The sequence below is a fragment of the Bufo bufo genome, chromosome 3, assembly GCF_905171765.1.
Source record: "Bufo bufo chromosome 3, aBufBuf1.1, whole genome shotgun sequence".
Lineage (NCBI taxonomy): Eukaryota > Metazoa > Chordata > Amphibia > Anura > Bufonidae > Bufo > Bufo bufo.
This window is the reverse complement of record NC_053391.1, coordinates 680,435,191-680,457,386: the sequence shown is the minus strand read 5'-3', so window position 1 is coordinate 680,457,386 and position 22,196 is coordinate 680,435,191. Positions and strand designations below refer to the sequence as shown.

General features: G+C 45.9%; 1 protein-coding gene and 1 long non-coding RNA gene across 3 annotated transcripts; both read right to left on the bottom strand.

The window, feature by feature from the left end:
- Positions 1–11,705: 11,705 nt before the first annotated feature.
- Positions 11,706–21,275, bottom strand: CLNS1A (chloride nucleotide-sensitive channel 1A). Of its 2 annotated transcripts, none has more exons than XM_040426414.1 (7): positions 21,076–21,275; positions 20,631–20,767; positions 19,379–19,522; positions 19,191–19,301; positions 12,980–13,177; positions 12,550–12,620; positions 11,706–12,134 (listed from the first exon to the last, which is right to left on the bottom strand). In XM_040426414.1, exons 1-6 carry the CDS (start codon positions 21,195–21,197, stop codon positions 12,553–12,555), a joined length of 780 nt encoding a protein of 259 aa, XP_040282348.1. In that variant the 5' UTR covers positions 21,198–21,275; the 3' UTR covers positions 11,706–12,134; positions 12,550–12,552. The 2 variants fall into 2 exon arrangements, with proteins under 2 accessions (XP_040282348.1, XP_040282349.1); XM_040426415.1 differs by having other exon boundaries at positions 12,980–13,153; positions 21,076–21,273.
- Positions 17,059–19,080, bottom strand: LOC120996490. The gene is made up of 2 exons (XR_005777792.1): positions 18,720–19,080; positions 17,059–17,137 (listed from the first exon to the last, which is right to left on the bottom strand). It is a non-coding gene; the product is annotated as an uncharacterized LOC120996490 (long non-coding RNA).
- Positions 21,276–22,196: the final 921 nt, after the last annotated feature.

The window sequence follows — 22,196 nt, the reverse complement described above, 5'->3', positions numbered from 1 at the left end:
TGTGCCTAATATGTGGTGATCCAGCGGTATATACTGTGCCTATTATCTGTTGATCCAGCGGTATATACTGTGCCTAATATCTGTTGATCCAGCGGTATATACTGTGCCTAATATCTGGTGATCCAGTGGTATATACTGTGCCTATTATCTGTTGATCCAGCGGTATATACTGTGCCTAATATCTGTTGATCCAGCGGTATATACTGTGCCTAATATCTGGTGATCCAGTGGTATATACTGTGCCTAATATGTGGTGATCCAGCGGTATATACTGTGCCTAATATGTGGTGATCCAGTGGTATATACTGTGCCTAATATGTGGTGATCCAGCGGTATATACTGTGCCTAATATCTGGTGATCCAGTGGTATATACTGTGCCTAATATCTGGTGATCCAGTGGTATATACTGTGCCTAATATCTGGTGATCCAGCAGTGTATACTGTGCCTAATATGTGGTGATCCAGCGGTATATACTGTGCCTATTATGTGGTGATCCAGCGGTATATACTGTGCCTAATATGTGGTGATCCAGTGGTATATACTGTGCCTAATATCTGTTGATCCAGTGGTATATACTGTGCCTAATATCTGTTGATCCAGCGGGATATACTGTGCCTAATATCTGCTGATCCAGTGGTATATACTGTGCCTAATATGTGGTGATCCAGTGGTATATACTGTGCCTAATATGTGGTGATCCAGCAGTGTATACTGTGCCTAATATGTGGTGATCCAGCGGTATATACTGTGCCTAATATGTGGTGATCCAGTGGTATATACTGTGCCTAATATGTGGTGATCCAGCGGTATATACTGTGCCTAATATCTGGTGATCCAGTGGTATATACTGTGCCTAATATCTGGTGATCCAGCAGTGTATACTGTGCCTAAAGGCTGCTGATCCAGTGGTATATACTGTGCCTAAAGGCTGCTGATCCAGCGGTATATACTGTGCCTAATATCTGTTGATCCAGCTGTATATACTGTGACTAATATCTGGTGATCCAGCGGTATATACTGTGCCTAATATCTGCTGATCCAGCGGTATATACTGTGACTAATATTTGGTGATCCAGCGGTATATACTGTGCCTAATATGTGGTAAACAGCTGTATATACTGTGCCTAATATGTGGTGATCCAGTGGTATATACTGTGCCTAATATGTGGTGAACCATTGGTATATACTGTGCCTAATATCTGTTGATCCAGCGGTATATACTGTGCCTAATATGTGGTGATCCAGCGGTATATACTGTGCCTATTATCTGTTGATCCAGCGGTATATACTGTGCCTAATATCTGTTGATCCAGCGGTATATACTGTGCCTAATATCTGGTGATCCAGTGGTATATACTGTGCCTAATATGTGGTGATCCAGCGGTATATACTGTGCCTAATATGTGGTGATCCAGTGGTATATACTGTGCCTAATATGTGGTGATCCAGCGGTATATACTGTGCCTAATATCTGGTGATCCAGTGGTATATACTGTGCCTAATATCTGGTGATCCAGTGGTATATACTGTGCCTAATATCTGGTGATCCAGCAGTGTATACTGTGCCTAATATGTGGTGATCCAGCGGTATATACTGTGCCTATTATGTGGTGATCCAGCGGTATATACTGTGCCTAATATGTGGTGATCCAGTGGTATATACTGTGCCTAATATCTGTTGATCCAGTGGTATATACTGTGCCTAATATCTGTTGATCCAGCGGGATATACTGTGCCTAATATCTGCTGATCCAGTGGTATATACTGTGCCTAATATGTGGTGATCCAGTGGTATATACTGTGCCTAATATGTGGTGATCCAGCAGTGTATACTGTGCCTAATATGTGGTGATCCAGCGGTATATACTGTGCCTAATATGTGGTGATCCAGTGGTATATACTGTGCCTAATATGTGGTGATCCAGCGGTATATACTGTGCCTAATATCTGGTGATCCAGTGGTATATACTGTGCCTAATATCTGGTGATCCAGCAGTGTATACTGTGCCTAATATGTGGTGATCCAGCGGTATATACTGTGCCTAATATGTGGTGATCCAGCGGTATATACTGTGCCTAATATGTGGTGATCCAGTGGTATATACTGTGCCTAATATCTATTGATCCAGCGGGATATACTGTGCCTAATATCTGCTGATCCAGCGGTATATACTGTGCCTAATATCTGGTAAACAGTGGTATATAGTGTGCCTAATATGTGGTGATCCAGCGGTATATACGGTTAAGGAAATTATCCAGCTTTTCTGAAAGTGGATATAAAATTCATAAGATGTTTTAATTTTCTCTGTATACGTGATATATTGTGGTGACATTTGGAAAAGAACAAGCGTAAGCTAAAAACCTATAGAAGTGAACTGTGTGTTAAGATAAGATAAGGTTTGTCGAACTACTAACAAAATTAGCATCTCTTGCTAAAAAACCTAAACTCATTAGTTAACACATTTTTGCTAAAGTGAAACTGGTAAAATACTAACCAATCAATAGATGGATTCAAAAGCCATTATTGAAATGGCGGAATGGGTGCGGACCCATTCATTCTCTATGGGGACGGAATGGATGCGGACAGCACACAGTGTGCTGTCTGCAGCCGCAATTGCGGAGCGCGGCCCCGATTTTGGGTCCGCAGCTCCGCAAAAAGATAGAGCATGTCCTATTCTTGTCCGCAGCTTGTGGACAAGAATAGGCATTTCTATGGGGGCGCCGGGCTGGTGTGTTGCGGACCCGCAATTTGCAGATCCGCAACACACCACGGACGTGTGAATGCAGCCTAAACCAATCATGTTTTACTTTGAGGGGTTACACCCTTTGAACTGTGTATAAATATAGGGTCCAAGACACTTTCATGTTGGGTTCCTGACAAGGTTTTGAACTATACTCAGACTTCTGTCATTTTCCTTCGTCGACGTCATTCACCTGAACACGAGGCAACGATCATCACGTGGCTGACCCTTGGCCTGCCACAACAATACTGTGCCTAAAATCTGGTGATCCAGCGGTATATACTGTGCCTGATATCTGGTGATCCAGCGGTATATACTGTGCCTGATATCTGGTGATCCAGCGGTATATACTGTGCCTATTATCTAATGATCCAGCGGTATATACTGTGACTAATATCTGGTGATCCAGCGGTATATACTGTGCCTAATATCTGGTGATCCAGTGGTATATACTGTACCTAATATCTGGTGATCCAGCGGTATATACTGTGCCTGATATCTGGTGATCCAGCGGTATATACTGTGCCTATTATCTAATGATCCAGCGGTATATACTGTGCCTATTATCTAATGATCCAGCGGTATATACTGTGACTAATATCTGGTGATCCAGCGGTATATACTGTGCCTAATATCTGGTGATCCAGTGGTATATACTGTACCTAATATCTGGTGATCCAGCGGTATATACTGTGCCTGATATCTGGTGATCCAGTGGTATATACTGTACCTAATATCTGGTGATCCAGCGGTATATACTGTGCCTATTATCTAATGATCTAGCGGTATATACTGTGCCTAATATCTGGTGATCCAGTGGTAAATACTGTGCCTAATATGTGGTGATCCAGCGGTATATACTGTGCCTATTATCTAATGATCCAGCGGTATATACTGTGCCTAATATGTGGTGATCCAGCGGTATATACTGTGCCCGATATCTGGGGATCCAGTGGTATATACTGTGCCTAATATGTGGTGATCCAGCGGTATATACTGTGCCTAATATCTGGGGATCCAGCAGTATATACTGTGCCTGATATCTGGTGATCCAGCGGTATATACTGTGACTAATATCTGGGGATCCAGCGGTATATACTGTGCCTGATATCTGGTGATCCAGCGGTATATACTGTGCCCGATATCTGGTGATCCAGCGGTATATACTGTGACTAATATCTGGGGATCCAGCGGTATATACTGTGCCTGATATCTGGTGATCCAGCGGTATATACTGTGCCCGATATCTGGTGATCCAGCGGTATATACTGTGCCCGATATCTGGGGATCCAGCGGTATATACTGTGCCTAATATGTGGTGATCCAGCGGTATATACTGTGACTAGTAAACACCCTCTGGTATATACCGTACCCTAACCCACTTCACTCCTTGTGGACACGTCTGCTGGAAGGGACTGTATAAAGCTCATGTTCTATGTAGCGGGTCATTTGCTTGCTGACATTTAATTACTTTACCTGTAATTTAGTACGATTAGGCAGCCCGGGAGATATAGTAAATGTGAAAGATCTGTGACGAGGCCCCTTTAAGAACTGGTCATTTTTTTTCCTAGCATTTTTACTTTTGCTTTCATTGTTTTATGGTCCTGCCAGGCCTGCAATAATCGATATATATCACTTACACCAATGTCCTAAAGGGATGTAGTGACGCAGGATCAGCAGTAGTTTCCTTTGGCCACCAAAACAGCGCTGACCCTTTAAGGCACAGACCCCACTCCATGTCTGGTACCTGGCACAAGGGGTTAGACGGGTACAGCCTCCATGATCGGACTGAGATCTGAAGACACGTCACCACCTCCATCTCTTTCATGTTTCTGTAGTATGGACGGGGCATGATCCTGCTGCTGAAGGAGGGCACTGCCATTGTGGGGGCACGTGTCACATGCACATGATGCCAGGACCCTGCCTCCTCCTGCTAGTCTCCTTCCCATAGTGCATCCAGATGACACACGCACACCCGGCCTTCCACAGAACATGAACTAACAGACCCGGCCGCCTCCATCTCTAGGCCATTGTCTCCTATTCACCCCCTCCAGTAAGAGGACACACCCCCAGGGGTAACATACCGCCCTCGCAGATACTTATATATAAAAAATACTGAGCACACAGCAAATATACAACACATTACACAGAGGACACTGCGGCCAGTAATGTGTGTAATATATATACAGTTGCAAGAGAAAGTATGTGAACCCTTTGGAATGATATGGATTTCTGCACAAATTGGTCATAAAATGTGATCTGATCTTCATCTAAGTCACAACAATAGACAATCACAGTCTGCTTAATCTAATAACACACAAAGAATTAAATGTTACCGTGTTTTTATTGAACACACCATGTAAACATTCACAGTGCAGGTGGGAAAAGTATGTGAACCCTTGGATTTAATAACTGGTTGAACCTCCTTTGGCAGCAATAACTTCAACCAAACGTTTCCTGTAGTTGCAGATCAGACGTGCACAACGGTCAGGAGTAATTCTTGACCATTCCTCTTTACAGAACTGTTTCAGTTCAGCAATATTCTTTGGATGTCTGGTGTGAATCGCTTTCTTGAGGTCATGCCACAGCATCTCAATCGGGTTGAGGTCAGGACTCTGACTGGGCCACTCCAGAAGGTGTATTTTCTTCTGTTTAAGCCATTCTGTTGTTGATTTACTTCTATGCTTTGGGTCGTTGTCCTGTTGCAACACTCATCTTCTGTTGAGCTTCAGCTGGTGGACAGATGGCTTTAAGTTCGCCTGCAAAATGTCTTGATAAACTTGGGAATTCATTTTTCCTTCGATGATAGCAATCCGTCCAGACCCTGATGCAGCAAAGCAGCCCCAAACCATGATGCCCCCACCACCATACTTCACAGTTGGGATGAGGTTTTGAGGTTGGTGTGCTGTGCCTCTTTTTCTCCACACATAGTGTTGTGTGTTTCTTCCAAACAACTCCACTTTGGTTTCATCTGTCCACAGAATATTTTGCCAGTACTGCTGTGGAACATCCAGGTGCTCTTGTGCAAACTGTAAACGGGCAGCAATGTTTTTTTGGGACAGCAGTGGCTTCCTCTGTGGTATCCTCCCATGAAATCCATTCTTGTTTAGTGTTTTACGTATCGTAGATTCGCTAACAGGGATGTTAGCATATTCCATAGACTTTTGTAAGTCTTTAGCTGACACTCTAGGATTCTTCTTCACCTCATTGAGCAGTCTGCGCTGTGCTCTTGTAGTCATCTTTACAGGACGGCCGCTCCTAGGGAGAGTAGCAGCAGTGCTGAACTTTCTCCATTTATAGACAATTTGTCTTACCGTGGACTGATGAACAGCAAGGCTTTTGGAGATACTTTTATAAACCTTTCCAGCTTTATCCAAGTCAACAATTCTTAATCGTAGGTCTTCTGAGAGCTCTTTTGTGCGAGGCATCATTCACATCAGGCAATGCTTCTTGTGAAAAGCAAACCCAGAACTGGTGTGTGTTTTTTATAGGGCAGGGCAGCTGTAACCGACACCTCCAATCTCATCTCATTGATTGGACTCCAGTTGGCTGACATCTCACTCCAATTAGCTCTTGGAGAGGTCATTAGTCTAGGGCAGGCATCCTCAAACTGCGGCCCTCCAGCTGTTGTAAAACTACAACTCCCACAATGCCCTGCTGTAGGCTGATACCTATAGGCTGTTCGGGCATGCTGGGAGTTGTAGTTTTGCAACAGCTGGAGGGCCGCAGTTTGAAGATGCCTGGTCTAGGGGTTCACATACTTTTTCCACCTGCGCTGTGAATGTTTACATGGTGTGTTCAATAAAAACATGGTAACATTTAACTCTTTGTGTGTTATTAGTTTAAGCAGACTGTGATTGTCTATTGTTGTGACTTAGATGAAGATCAGATCACATTTTATGACCAATTTGTGCAGAAATCCATATCATTCCAAAAGGTTCACATACTTTTTCTTGCAACTGTATATACCGTCTACTGGATCTACACTGCTAACCAACTCACATCCAGCACATATGGAGACTCACGCACCTATGAATATCTATATGTACCTATACAAAGTCTGGTGTGATAATATAGTGTGCTCGTCCAGGGTTAGCAGGGAAAGAACGAGAGCTTCACATGGCCTACAGCAAGGATCAGCAACCTCCAGCACTCCAGCTGTTGTGAAACTACAACTCCCAGCATGCTCCCGACCTGATCTGAGCATACACGAGGGTCCATTGCATAGGAAGCCAATTTGACTGTATGTATACGGTTTTGGAGTGTGAGAGGAAACCGGAGAACCTGAGGAAAACAAATACTGCATGCAGATGTTGTCCTTGGTTGGATTCAAACCTCAGCACCGCAAGGCACCAGGGACACTCCCCAGGGGGGTGCCGGAGCCGTTCTCACAGCCGCCAACCAGGTACAAAATGATCTGATGTTCTCAACATTCATGTAGGAGCATCGGGTTCTTTTTATAATGGCAGTCTATGGTGTCGTACTACAACATACTGCGACAGTCGCACTACAACACCATAGACTGCCATTATAAAAATTGTTGCGCCACAAAGGTCGTCGTGCAGACCTAGCCTTATACTGCTCCAAGGGTGGTGGTATTTTGTGATGCACTACAGTTTTGTTGGCCCGCCTTTTGTCAGTTTGGACCCACCCACAACATGGGGCAACATTTAGGTTTCCAGGGCGACTTCAAGTTCCTAGTCCGCCCCTGAATCCTGCCTCGCTGCTTAGGCTACGTTCACATCTCTCATGTGTGCTCCGGCAGTCTGCAGCATTTGCACCGGAAATGCGCCGTATCCCATTATAGTCAATGGGGATCCAGCAGTGCCCAGCTATGCCAGATACAGTGTACTCCAGTAGTCTCCTCTGACAGGACAGACTAATCCGCAGTGTTTCCCAACCAGTGTGCCTCCAGCTGTTGCAAAACTACAACTCCCAGCATGCCCGCACAGCCAAAGGCTGTCCGGGCATGCTGGGAGTTGTAGTTTTGCAACAGCTGGAGGCACACTGGACTAATGGAGCACACATTGGAGAACGTAGCCTTGTCCACCAGCTTTACATGTGTCCTTCCTCTACTGAGAATCTTTAAAATGCACAATGACCAAATGGCCTCCGGCCGTACGGACAGCTCAGTGGGTGAAAATATCACTGAATAATCTCAGTATATACTATATCCAATTACTAGGTATATTCGGTGTGGTCACAGGACTGAGGGTCTATTCTCCTGCCCATTGTAGGAGCTTTGGGTGATGGACAGGGATCAGTATGGGCGCTCTGACGACCAGCCCCATACACAGCACCCTGAGAGGCCGTGTGTGTCCTGACACCTTTCTATCATATCCAGCGGGATAGTTGTCAGGCCATAGGAGGAGGAGGCCGTAGAGCACTGTGGTCTCTTCAAACAGCTGATCGGCAGGGGCGCCGAGTGTCAGACCCCCAACAATCTCATACTGATGACCTCTCCTGAGGATAGATCATCAATATGTAAATCCCAGAGAACCCCTTTAATGTTATATGGCTGGCTGGTGTTTATACCAGGCATGCTCAACCTGCGGCCCTCCAGCTGTTGTAAAACTACAACTCCCACAATGCCCTGCTGTAGGCTGACAGCTGTTCGGGCATGCTGGGAGTTGTAGTTTTGCAACAGCTGGAGGGCCACAGGTTGAGCATGCCTGGTTTATACTAGATCATCTTTAGGCTTCTCTTAGATGTCAGTGAATCTCGGACGTGTTCTGGCCATGGTCTCCCCGGACCGCTCCTATATCCATTGACTTTAATGTTTGCATCCACACACCAGTGATTTCCCACAGATGGTAGGTCCATGGTGACACCACAGAAGCTTGGCCTAGCTTTGTTTGAGACCACGTTCACGCACATTATAGTCTATCGGTCGGTGAAAACCACGGACACAACATGGATGTTGTCTGTTTTTGGGCCATGGCAGGAAATGCTCTGGAAGCTAATTTTCAGCCCAGCGGTGAGGGGCAAAAAACAGACATATGGACCAAACACATATTCTTCACAGGTGAAACACGGACCATCTCGTCACAGATGTCATGATGGACGTGTGAACGTGGCCTTAGCTGAGATCTACAGAAAGTCAATGAGGAAAAGTCACAGCACAACTCAAGAGAAAGGGCTCTTCTTTTCATTAGTGTAATAAAGTTTACAAAAAAAAAAAAACGTTACATGGTGATTTATTTTTTCTTTGATTATCCTTTAGGCCCGAGTCTTTCGTCTGTGGAATTTGGCAAGGATTCTGGCACTAGTCGTTCAGTGGGGCTAAAGCTGTGAGTGCACCGGCCACATTCAGACGGCAGATTCTGCAGTCTAATAGTGGCACAGGCCTAGACCAATGAGACGCGAGGCATTTGTTAGACCTCAGCTGCTATGGTAACCCATAGGCAAATGCATTGTAGGGTGCCCATGGGAACCCCATCTTAGACACAAAGGCTGGGATTGGCAGGAGCCCGGCTTTGTGTTAGGGCTTATGCACACAACCGTTGTTTTAGTCCGCATCCAATCCGCATATTTTTGCGGGTCGGATGTGGACCCAGTCACTTCAATGGGGCCACAGAAGACACGGACAACATTGTCCACATCCATAATTGCACCCGCAAAAAAATAAAACGTGTCCTATTCTTGTCCATATTACGGACAAGGATAGGAAAGTTCTATTATGGACTGGACATTCTGTTCAGCAAAATTCAGAGCGCACACAGCCGGTATCTGTATTTTGTGGATCCACAATCTGCGGAAAAATTGCTACGGCCGTGTGCATGAGCCCTTGTGGCCATTCCCTAAGTGGAATGTCTACTGTGGTTCTTGAACATATCTGGAGGCCAATTTACTCTGCAGATTTTACACCCAGCGTGTGGGATCTCGTAAGATCGCATCCACTTTTGCTAGTAGTAAATCCGCAGCGTTTCGCCAGAAAAACTCAAAAACCAGAGCCCACTGCAAGGCTGGATAGACTTCGCTGCTAGGGAGCCATGTTACGTCCCTGGAGTAAGGCAGCAGAAAACAGGTGCAAGCTCACAGGTAACAGACTTTTCAGAATGACCAAGAGGGTACAGAAGAGTAGTCAACAAGCAGGGCCAGACCCAGGAGAGTCAGTGGGAGCCAAATTGGTAGACAAGGGGTTAAACCAGTGACGAGAACCTGGCTACTGAGTAAAATACCTGACAGTGTGGATGACATTTTTCGTAAAATTTCATCCATCTTTCTGTTACTGTAAATGCTGCAGAAAATCAGCAGTATTTAAATAATTAAAAACTGCCACTTGTGATTTTGAGGCCTCATTCAGCTTTTTTTTTTTGCAATATTTTTGTTACCTTTTTAATTTTAGGCACATGTTTTTCTCCTGACATTTTAGAAGTCTCAGACCAAAAAAAAAATTCTCCATACCCCTGACAGAAAAGGGTCGGTACCTGTCTCACAACAACCACCTTCTTCCATAGGAACCACGTGAGTGGTGATGGGGAGCCGCCAGGTAAGAACGAGCCTCCACAAGGGACCTACACACAATATTCCTTAATTGCTTGTACGTCTGGCTGTTCAGTCTGTCTCGCAGCAGTTACCATTACTCAGGGGCCTCGATGCTTAAGTGTCTTACTAGTTGTGAGGTTTTTCCATTGTGCCTCAAAGCGGGCAAAAAAATAAAAAATCATCCTCCATACACAAACACATACCAACCTGCAATTCTCAAACTGTCCACTTGGGGTTTACTGTAGACAGTTTCTAAGTATAAAGGGGAAGGACTCTACGTGCACAATGATTGCGCTGAATCGGGACTCAGGGATGCAAAGCTCGAACCAGCCCTGTACCTCACATGGATCCAGAGATCTCCCCATTCATTGCTCCAATTGCTCTGCTAGATCTATTTCATGCTGGCAGCTCAGGAGGGTGTGCCCTTTCTGCTGCAGCTGGTGGCAGTTGAAGGATGGAACTACTGAGCATGTGCTTCCCTCTCAGCGAGCAGGACAGAGAAATTAGAAAAAGAGAAAACAGCAGGTGGCGCTATACAGATAGATTTCATTGAAAAACTCAGTAACTATATTTTTTATTTACCTGCAATTACAAATGTATTCAGATCCAAGGGCTAGTTTGACAAATGTAAAATATTATTAGCTGGACAACCCCTTTAATAATCTGCTGCCCAGTCACAGACAAAGAATGGGAATAATGATCCAGAAGGGTGGCCCAAAAAACCTGAGCCAAGGTCATGCATGGGCTTGACCATATGAATGGTGGAGGTTCAGCCCAGGTCTGAATGAGAGTGCCATTAATTTCCTCCTACCCTTAAAAGGGGTTGTCCCATCTTGTACATTGGGGGGCATATCGCTAGGATATGCTCCCAAAGTTTGATAGGTGCAGGTTCCACCTCTGGGACCTGAACTTATCCTTAGAAAAGAGCCCGCCAAGTGACTGAGGGCGCGCCACGCATGCACAGCCGCTCTCCATTCATATCTATGGGAGTGCTGAAAATAACCTAGTGGCGCGCTTGGCTATTTTCATAAGCCTGATAGAAAAGAATGGAGGGCGGTGCGCCTGCCGTCACTTTACTGGTTCCACCTATCAGACATTGAGGGCATATCCTAGTGATGGGACAACCCCTTTAAGGGAACAGAAGGTTTATATCTTGTAAGTTACATTTTACAGTCTTTTTCTCCCTTTTTGCTTTTTTTTTATTTTTGTAAGCATTGGACCCTTTTTGGCATTAAAATGTTCCCTCCTTGTCTGCTCTATGGATCCCCCGCCTTTTACAGAGTGTCTTTCTGTCTGACTGCGTGTTTGTGGTGCTTATTGGCCACAATTAGTAGGTGGAGGCAGCATAAATCTGGGGTGCGTGGAGTGTGATGGGAGGAGGACTAAATTAACCCCTTGCGGTCACATCCACGTCACCTGCTCGGGCACTTCATGCACAGCCGTATTTATGTGTAGATATCACAGCGAGACGGCACTTGATACAAAAACCTAGTTTATTAGACAATATTAAGAAGTCTTACAAATACTGTCAGGATCTAGTGAGAAGTGCTCGCCGTTTTCCAGTCCAAAATCCCTATTAAATGCGCACGGGGTCAGAAAGGTCCGGCAGGTTATCAGAAAAACAAAAGCAGAAAATCCAGTGCCACAAGACTGGAGACTACGGTCCTAGTGCTCTACGGTCTCTAACGGAGGCGCCTGGTATCATTTGGAGGGGGGGGGGGGGGGGGGGGTCACCGAGATCCACACTTGGCAGCTACGGTTATTTCAGGTCTAAAAGGGAAATTGTTGCTCATGAAGCGGCGTGGAGCGTCCACGGAGCACTGGAATGACTGAAGTCTAATGAAATGATGCTGTGTCGGAGGCGCACAGTGATTGGAGCCGTTCACGGCCGTTCCTCTTGTACCTGAGGATATAGCAGGGAATTGTAACATGGGAAGTATTTTTAGGTTTACTCCATTTATATATCTGTATACGTAAAATATATTTAGCTTTATACATTAAATACCATTTTATCTACAATCACTGGAGCTGGTTTTATACGGGTTACAAGTGCATCGCATGATCCTTTTTAGAGCTGCCGACTGGCTAGGATGGTGTATGTGATGTACCTGCCATGGTGGCCTCCTGACGGCAGATGTCAGGGAAGATAAGGATCAGGCAAGTTGGATTTCAATACGCCCGATCCTTTTGTTTTCAGGCAGAGGTTTACTCTGCTCTCTACATTCAGAACATGCACTCACCTGATTCGTGTGTGCATGTGCACGGGGTGTCTAATGTGTATGACCAGCCTAAAACTTACACGGAGCTTTACTACCTACCCATCAGTGTTCAACATCTGCGTCTTCGAACTGTCCGGCCACGGCGGGCGCCACCTCCACCTCCATGCCATCTAGAAAACAGAACAAGGAGTTACTGTGTGGACATATCACTCTCAGTCTGGATTAGCTCAATGTCATTCACTTGAATGGGACTGAATGGTACAAAGGCTATGAGACCAAATGACGTGAGGACACAGGCCTGAGAAGAGGCTGCATTCAAATGGTTAAACGGCAGAGACCAGAGGGTTCCTCTGATCCTCGCCATTACAGTAGGGCTAAAGACGTGGCTGCCCTTCTGATCATGCAGGTGTCAACAGAACATACATCCAAACCCAGTAAATCACATCAATCCCTCAAAGCTTGCTAATAAGGTGCTGCTCAATATAACCCAATGCTGATCAGATCTTACGGTCCCAGTCATTGAGATTACCTTCGTAATCCGCAGCCGAGCCTTCAACGCGGACCCCGGCCATGGTGTGCTGACTGGCGACAGAGTTGGCCAGCATGTCTTCTAACCTCTCCAGAGTGGCCTGACCTTCAGAGGTGAGATGGGACAAGCCTTCCTCGTAGGTGTAAAACGTGGGGATGTCAGCATGTCCTTGTTCTGGAGAAAGCACAGGATACAATCCTATTAGTCATGGAGGCGGTAAGGACCAGAAGAAAGCAGAGATTATTCCTGCATGTGATTTTTTTTTTTACTTGCACAGAGCTGTACTATGGTTTCAGCTCCTATTACAGATCTGTATATGCCACAACGTCGGCTGATCTGCAAACATCTTGATTTTAAAACCTTACGCCTAAAAAGAACCATATGGTCCACTCCATATAAAAATAATGAAGCTTTATTAACAATAAATATAATAATGAAAACCAATAAAAAGTGTCAAAGTTTATACACAGAGAAAGATAGAGACCCCTCCCAAACAGCTAATAATTAGTATGTATCAAGCAAAAGAAGTGTATTGCTGCAAATATTGCAATATCAGACAGCCACATCCCTGGGGGTATACAGTTGCAAGAAAAAGTATGTGAACCCTTTGGGATGATATGGATTTCTGCACAAATTGGTCATAAAATGTGATCTGATCATCTAAGTCACAACAATAGACAATCACAGTCTGCTTAAACTAATAACACACAAAGAATTAAATGTTACCATGTTTTTATTGAACACACCATGTAAACATTCACAGCGCAGGTGGAAAAAGTATGTGAACCCCTAGACTAACGACATCTCCAAGTGCTAATTGGAGTGAGGTGTCAGCCAAATGAGTCCAATCAATGAGATGAGATTGGAGGTGTTGGTTACAGCTGCCCTGCCCTATAAAAAACACACACCAGTTCTGGGTTTGCTTTTCACAAGAAGCATTGCCTGCTTCCGATTAAGAATTGTTGACTTGCATAAAGGTGGAAAGGGTTATAAAAGTATCTCCAAAAGCCTTGCTGTTCGTCAGTCCACGGTAAGACAAATTGTCTATAAATGGAGAAAGTTCAGCACTGCTGCTACTCTCCCTAGGAGTGGTCGTCCTGTAAAGATGACTGCAAGAGCACAGCGCAGACTGCTCAATGAGGTGAAGAAGAATCCTAGAGTGTCAGCTAAAGACTTACAAAAGTCTCTGGCATATGCTAACATCCCTGTTAGCGAATCTACAATACGTAAAACACTAAACAAGAATGGATTTCATGGGAGGATACCACAGAGGAAGCCACTGCTGTCCAAAAAAACATTGCTGCACGTTTACAGTTTGCACAAGAGCACCTGGATGTTCCACAGCAGAACTGGCAAAATATTCTGTGGACAGATGAAACCAAAGATGAGTTGTTTGGAAGAAACACACAACACTATGTGTGGAGAAAAAGAGGTACAGCACACCAACATCAAAACCTCATCCCAACTGTGAAGTATGGTGGTGGGGGCATCATGGTTTGGGGCTGCTTTGCTGCGTCAGGGCCTGGACGGATTGCTGTCATCGAAGGAAAAATGAATTCCCAAGTTTATCAAGACATTTTGCAGGAGAACTTAAGGCCATCTGTCCATCAGCTGAAGCTCAACAGAAGATGGGTGTTGCAACAGGACAACGACCCAAAGCATAGAAGTAAATCAACAACAAAATGGCTTAAACAGAAGAAAATCCGCCTTCTGGCGTGGCCCAGTCAGAGTCCTGACCTCAACCTGATTGAGATGCTGTGGCATGACCTCAAGAAGGCGATTCACACCAGACATCCCAAGAATATTGCTGAACTGAAACAGTTCTGTAAAGAGGAATGGTCAAGAATTACTCCTGACCGTTGTGCACGTCTGATCTGCAACTACAGGAAACGTTTGGTTGAAGTTATTGCTGCCAAAGGAGGGTCAACCAGTTATTAAATCCAAGGGTTCACATACTTTTCCCACCTGCACTGTGAATGTTTACATGGTGTGTTCAATAAACACATGGTAACATTTAACTCTGTGTGTTATTAGTTTAAGCAGACTGTGATTGTCTATTGTTGTGTCTTAGATGAAGATCAGATCACATTTTATGACCAATTTGCGCAGAAATCCATATCATTCCAAAGGGTTCACATACTTTTTCTTGCAACTGTACATACTAATTATTGGATGGGTCTCTATATTTCTCTATGTAAGAACTTAAAGGGAACCTGTCACCATGTTCTGACATATAAAACCAAACCCGTAATCTTCTCAGGACTAACCTGTCCTAGTTTATCGCCCTATAACGCTTTTCCGCCTTTTATGCTAATTAACAGAAAAGAGTCCTATCTTACATGCTTGACCAGAGAAGAGTCATATTTTCTCTGAGTCAAGCTCCTCAGCTCTGCCTAAAAACGTCTCTACAGATAAAATCTTGCATGAGCTTCCTTGCTTCGAGTCAAGGTAAGCACGCCCCCTAACCGTCCCCTCTTTTGTTAGATTGACAGCCTGCAGTGTGGCCGGGCTCGCATAAGTCTCTCGCATGCGCGGTGCACTCCTTGGTTAGGCGAGATCCTGTCTCCGGCTGCCGCTGTTAGTGTCCATTCACACCTCAGTGGTGTATTGCGGATCCGCAATACACCCGGCCGGCACCCACATAGAACTGCCTATTCTTGTTCGCAATTTTTTTCCGGAGCTGCGGACCGGAAGATTGGGGCCGCACTCCGGAAATGCGGATGCGGGGAGCACATAGTGTGCTCTCTGCATCCATTCCTGCCCCATTGAGAATGAATGGGTCCGCACCTATTCCAGATATTGCAGAACGGATGCGGACCCATTCCACGGACATGTGAATGGAGCCTTAGCCGGGTTTCAGCGGCGCACTGCGCATGCGCGAGACTTGTGCCATCTCGGCCGCGCTGCGGATCGTCAATCTAACAAAGGAGGGGGCGGGCTTACCTAGACTCGAAACAAGGAACCCTCATTTGCATACGACCCGCGGGGGAATAAAAGTTGTTTTACAGCGATCTCGCGCCTCAGACATCTTACACAAGAACATCATTAGAAGCCGGATGTTAACATCTTTAAGGCACTGCTGGCGGTTTATGGTCCATATTGGTGCTGACAGGTTCCCTTTAAATGACACTTATTATTATTATTATTATTATAATATTAATTATCGTTCTATGGAGTGGACCAGACGGCTCTTCCTAGGAGTCAGTGATTTATTGAGTGGTACCTACGGTATACGGCAGTTTGTACTCCCACCCTCACGTTTTTGATCAGGGCTTAGCGATTTTAAAACCTACAACGCTAATATCCACAGGACTTCGACAGACTCCGACCTGCAATTCCTGGAGATTATTATACGCGACAAATCCCAATTACAGCCGATCACTGCACTAAGCCAATTCAGTAAAGTAGATAAAGTGCAAGACATCTGGAGGCGAGAGCCGGGATCTGAACGACTACAGGCGGGACAAGGCGGCAGGCGAGGTCAGGGTGGCACAGGGAGTGCTATATACCAGTGTATAAAACTGGATGTAGACTCCAGAGGAAACCGCGACATGTCTAATGGGCGTTGCAAATCCTAAATTATACTCGACTTGCAGCCAAATGGAAACCCCTCTGTCTTCGGCGCAACAGCAAGCTGCTGACAAATCGCATGAGATGTATGCAACCAAAGTCACAGTGCAGGCCTAGCTACATGTGGCCCACCTGGAGCCTTCCCCAAGCTTGGCTGTGTCACGCCAAATATCCAGGTAAAAACGCGTGAGGCGTAGTCACAAGGCGTGAATCCAGGCTTCGTGAATTCCGTTTCAATTTCAAGCTTGCCGGCAGTGAGTTAAAACGCTATTGACTACACCCAGAGCTGACACTTCTCACAGCTGAGCATTTGCTACAGTGGTAACCAATCTAGAAAAACCTCTGCAAAATAAGCAACTTGGAACTCGGGACTGATACGTGGCAGTAAACCGCCAAGACAGGGGAGGGGCTCGCGATTCCGATGCACTGAGCACACACACCAACGATTTCTTATAACTGGACTCAATAGTAGCAAAACCCCAGCAGAAAGAAGTCTGCACAGATTTTTAGTCTCTGAAGGCAATGAAGAAAGTTTCAAATCACTGACAGAATGCAGAGGTGTTGAAGACAGCACAAGGATAAAGTACACTGCTCAAAAAAATAAAGGGAACACTTAAACAACACAATGTAACTCCAAGTCAATCACACTTCTGTGAAATCAAACTGTCCACTTAGGAAGCAACACTGAGTGACAATCAATTTCACATGCTGTTGTGCAAATAGGATAGACAACAGGTGGAAATTATAGGCAATTAGCAAGACACCCCCAATAAAGGAGTGGTTCTGCATGTGGTGACCACAGACCACTTCTCAGTTCCTATGCTTCCTGGCTAATGTTTTGGTCACTTTTGAATGCTGGCGGCGATTTCACTCTAGTGGTAGCATGAGACGGAGTCTACAACCCACACAAGTGGCTCAGGTAGTGCAGCTTATCCAGGATGGCACATCAATGCGAGCTGTGGCAAGAAGGTTTGCTGTGTCTGTCAGTGTAGTGTCCAGAGCATGGAGGCGCTACCAGGAGACAGGCCAGTACATCAGGAGACGTGGAGGAGGCCGTAGGAGGGCAACAACCCAGCAGCAGGACCGCTACCTCCGCCTTTGTGCAAGGAGGAACAGGAGGAGCACTGCCAGAGCCCTGCAAAATGACCTCCAGCAGACCACAAATGTGCATGTGTCTGCTCAAACGGTCAGAAACAGACTCCATGAGGGTGATATGAAGGCCCGACGTCCACAGGTGGGGGTTGTGCTTACAGCCCAACACCGTGCAGGACATTTGGCATTTGCCAGAGAACACCAAGATTGGCAAATTCGCCACTGGCGCCCTGTGCTCTTCACAGATGAAAGCAGGTTCACACTGAGCACGTGACAGACGTGACAGAGTCTGGAGACGCCGTAGAGAACGTTCTGCTGCCTGCAACATCCTCCAGCATGACCGGTTTGGCATTGGGTCAGTAATGGTGTGGGGTGGCATTTCTTTGGAGGGCCGCACAGCCCTCCATGTGCTCGCCAGAGGTAGCCTGACTGCCATTAGGCACCGAGATGAGATCCTCAGACCCCTTGTGAGACAATATGCTGGTGCGGTTGGCCCTGGGTTCCTCCTAATGAAAGACAATGCTAGACCTCATGTGGCTGGAGTGTGTCAGCAGTTCCTGCAAGACAAAGGCATTGATGATATGGACTGGCCCGCCCATTCCCCAGTCCTGAATCCAATTGAGCACATCTGGGACATCATGTCTCGCTCTATCCACCAACGTCACGTTGCACCACAGACTGTCCAGGAGTTGGCAGATGCTTTAGTCCAGGTCTGGGAGGAGATCCCTCAGGAGACCGTCCGCCACCTCATCAGGAGCATGCACAGGCGTTGTAGGGAGGTCATACAGGCACGTGGAGGCCACACACACTACTGAGCCTCATTTTGACTTGTTTTAAGGACATTACATCAAAGTAGGATCAGCCTGTAGTGTGTTTTTCCACTTTAATTTTGAGGGTGACTCCAAATCCAGACCTCCATGGGTTGAAAAATTTGATTTCCATTTTTTTTATTTTTGTGTGATTTTGTTGTCAAAACATTCAACTATGTAAAGAACAAAGTATTTCAGAAGAATATTTAATTAACTCAGATCTAGGATGTGTTATTTTTGTGTTCCCTTTATTTTTTTGAGCTGTGTACAAAGGAAGATGCAAGCTTTCTGGCATAGGAAAATTGTATGTTTTTGCACAAGCCCCAATTTTCACTAAAATGTTTGACTTGCCCTTTTATGCTGTGCGTCCCACATGTAAAAATAAAGAGGGGCCTCAGAAATTCTCTGCCACAAGTTACACCCGAAATCAGATTCTGGCGCACAGACCTGCTGAGATCCGCCAAAACTAACTGATCGGTGAGGGGCCAACCTCTGGAATCCCCACCACAGGTCCCAGTCTGATGGCAGGACAGGTCACACAAGCGCTCACCGCTCCATTCATTCTCTTTGAAACCACCAGATAGTAACTGGCAATCACCGGCAGATTTAATTTCTTCTTCTGCTCTTGATGACAAAAGCTGCGGGATTGGTTGCTACGCGAAAGAAATGTTTTTCCGTTTTTATTTTTTAAAGGCACCTTCATAAATCTGCCACCAATTACAAAAAGAGTTGGCGCTCACCATGTGCCTCTACATCGTACTCTTCTCCTTCAAAGTCATCGTCTGAATCCGCATCTTCTGGATCGGGGTGCAGGGCCTGGCAGTCACACATGGCGGAGAACATCTCCCCCACTGGAACAAAGACACAGGAGCTCGTACGTCACACAAGAAAACATCACACAGTCTGAGGCCAAGAATGGGATACGTACAGTCAGATTTATTCTCAGGAACAAACCGGATTTCTGTGATGGGCTCCTCATCATCATCATCATCCTCGTCATCATCATCATCATCTTCTTCCTCCCCATTGTCTTCTCCCTCATCTTTCATCTTTGCTTCTTTTGCATCGCTGTCTGCAAGGAAAAGAAAACCCACTCATCACATAACGAACCACAGCACATACATTACTTATCCTGTATTATACTCCAGAGCTGCACTCACTATTCTGCTGGTGCAGTCACTGTGTACATACATTACTTATCCTGTACTGATCCTGAGTTACATCCTGTATTATACTCCAGAGCTGCACTCACTATTCTGCTGGAGGAGTCACACTGTACATACATTACATTACTTATCCTGTACTGATCCTGAGTTACATCCTGTATTATACTCCAGAGCTGCACTCACTATTCTGCTGGTGCAGTCACTGTGTACATACATTACTTATCCTGTACTGATCCTGAGTTACATCCGGTATTATACTCCAGAGCTGCACTCACTATTCTGCTGGTGGAGTCACTGTGTACATACATTACATTACTTATCCTGCACTGATCCTGAGTTACATCCTGTATTATACTCCAGAGCTGCACTCCCTATTCTGCTGGTGCAGTCACTGTGTACATACATTACTTATCCTGTACTGATCCAGAGTTACATCCGGTATTATACTCCAGAGCTGCACTCACTATTCTGCTAGTGCAGTCACTGTGTACATACATTACTTATCCTGTACTGATCCTGACATCCTGTATTATACTCCAGAGCTGCACTCACTATTCTGCTGGTGCAGTCACTGTGTACATACATTACTTATCCTGTACTGATCCTGAGTTACATCCTGTATTATACTCCAGAGCTGCACTCACTATGTACATACATCACATTACTTATCCTGTACTGATCCTGAGTTACATCCTGTATTATACCCCAGAGCTGCACTCACTATTCTGCTGGTGCAGTCACTGTGTACATACATTACTTATCCTGTACTGATCCTGAGTTACATCCTGTATTATACTCCAGAGCTGCACTCACTATTCTGCTGGTGCAGTCACTGTCTACATACATTACTTATCCTGTACTGATCCTGAGTTACATCCGGTATTATACTCCAGAGCTGCACTCTCTATATAGAGCAGAATTCCTCTATTATGGATCCTGATAAAGGCAGGCCTCGGACACCTGTGTGAACACGGCCCAGCGGGTCAGCAATGTTGTGTGCTGTGCTCCTCTCACCTGCCAGCTTGGTGTTCACCATCACATAGAGGTGCTCCTCCGGGTAGGCGGCGGTGTCCCTGGAGATGGCGTGCAGGCTGATGGACGGATACTCCAAGGAAAAGCCAAGGCCGGAGCCGTTCAGCCACGACAACCGACTAGGAGACAAGAAATGACAAAATAAACACACAAAATAAGTAGTCACGGGAGGGTCTGCAGCATCAGTGACCATAAGATACAAGGGTCTGGCTCTCAGTTATCTGTTCCTGGGAAAGCTGGGTGACCAGATATGGCGGCCACACAGCAGTACCTGGGCATGCGCTCATATAGACACACAGGCTGCTGACAACTCTTCTGCGGCCACACAGGTTGTCAGCCAGCTTTCCCTGGAACAGATAGGGGCAGTATAAGACAATACAGGGAATGACAGGTGGCAGACTCAGCCCGGAGCCTCCGCCCTCCTCACCTCTCGGCGATGTACAGGGTACCGGTGCCCAGCCGCTGACCGCTCAGCACCGCCTCAGTCCCGGTCTGCAGCCGCCTCACCCCCTCAGCGGGCGGCTGGAAACTGCTCAGCACTCCCAGCATGACTGACCGAGAGCCGCCGGGCCGAACCACGTGACTAGTCTCAGACTTTTACTCCCAGCAGGCACTATGCTGCAGGCTAGTTGACACAGACAGGAAGTGACGCAGAAAGTAAGCGCCGGGCCGCGAGCGTGACTTCCGGTCTGGCTGTAGAAACCATAGCAACGGACGACGCCGGGTGCTACTCGTAGGAGCAAGAGAAGAAGTGCTATTTGTGGTACAGTGAGAGTTGTAGTTCCTTAGTATTTTGGAAACATGCAGCCATGAAAACACGAGGTGAAGGTTAATGTGTGTGAGGGGGGTGTTCATTAAATAGTGAGTCTTTGTTGCCTTTAGCAACCGAACACTGAAAAATAAAACCTGTGCTGTGATTGGTTGCTATGGGGAACAAAGACATTATTATCCCTGCTTGATGTCAGTAAATGGAACCACTAGCTGAGGGTTTGCTACAATGTATCAGTACGGACTAATGCTGTCTCTCTCCTGCAGACTGATAGGTGGGTTTCCATTCACTGACAGCGAGCAAAGATCTTGAAAACAGTGAGGAATTGAATCAAATAATATTAGAAAACTGCAATATTTTTTCTTATTATACAATGTATAGGCTGAGGGTAAACGTCTATAATACGACATGTCCCATGGCTCCATCAGCAGGAGATAAGCGTCTGATCGGCAGGGGTCCGACTGTTGGGGCCCCCACTGGTTCTGAAATAATACTGTAGGCTGCGGCCTCTTCCAGTGTACATGGGACTGCAGCAAAGCTCCTTCAAGTGGAAGTGCAGTGTCCAGGTGCAGAACCTGCAAGTGTATTGGCTAGGGTGATCAGTGGATGTCAAGACACCTATGGCGCCGCTTATCTTATGGGAGACCATAGGATTAGATGTGGTAAATTGTTCTCTGTTCTTGGAGATCAGCACGGACTGTAAGTATCGTGTGAGGATTGGACCTGTGTGGTTCAGAGATGGATCCATGTGCAGATCTCCCAGCAGCATGTCAAATCTG

What these genes read in the sequence shown, in the direction of transcription:
- CLNS1A (XM_040426414.1), bottom strand. Translation starts at nt 21,197, where the DNA reads ATGCTGGGAGTGCTGAGCAGTTTCCAGCCGCCCGCTGAGGGGGTGAGG. An exon ending in GGTGAACACCAAGCTGGCAG is followed by an intron (nt 19,523 to 20,630) that starts GTGAGAGGAGCA and finishes TTTTCCTTGCAG; the next exon opens with ACAGCGATGCAAAAGAAGCA. An exon ending in TCCTGAGAATAAATCTGACT is followed by an intron (nt 19,302 to 19,378) that starts GTACGTATCCCA and finishes TCTTTGTTCCAG; the next exon opens with TGGGGGAGATGTTCTCCGCC.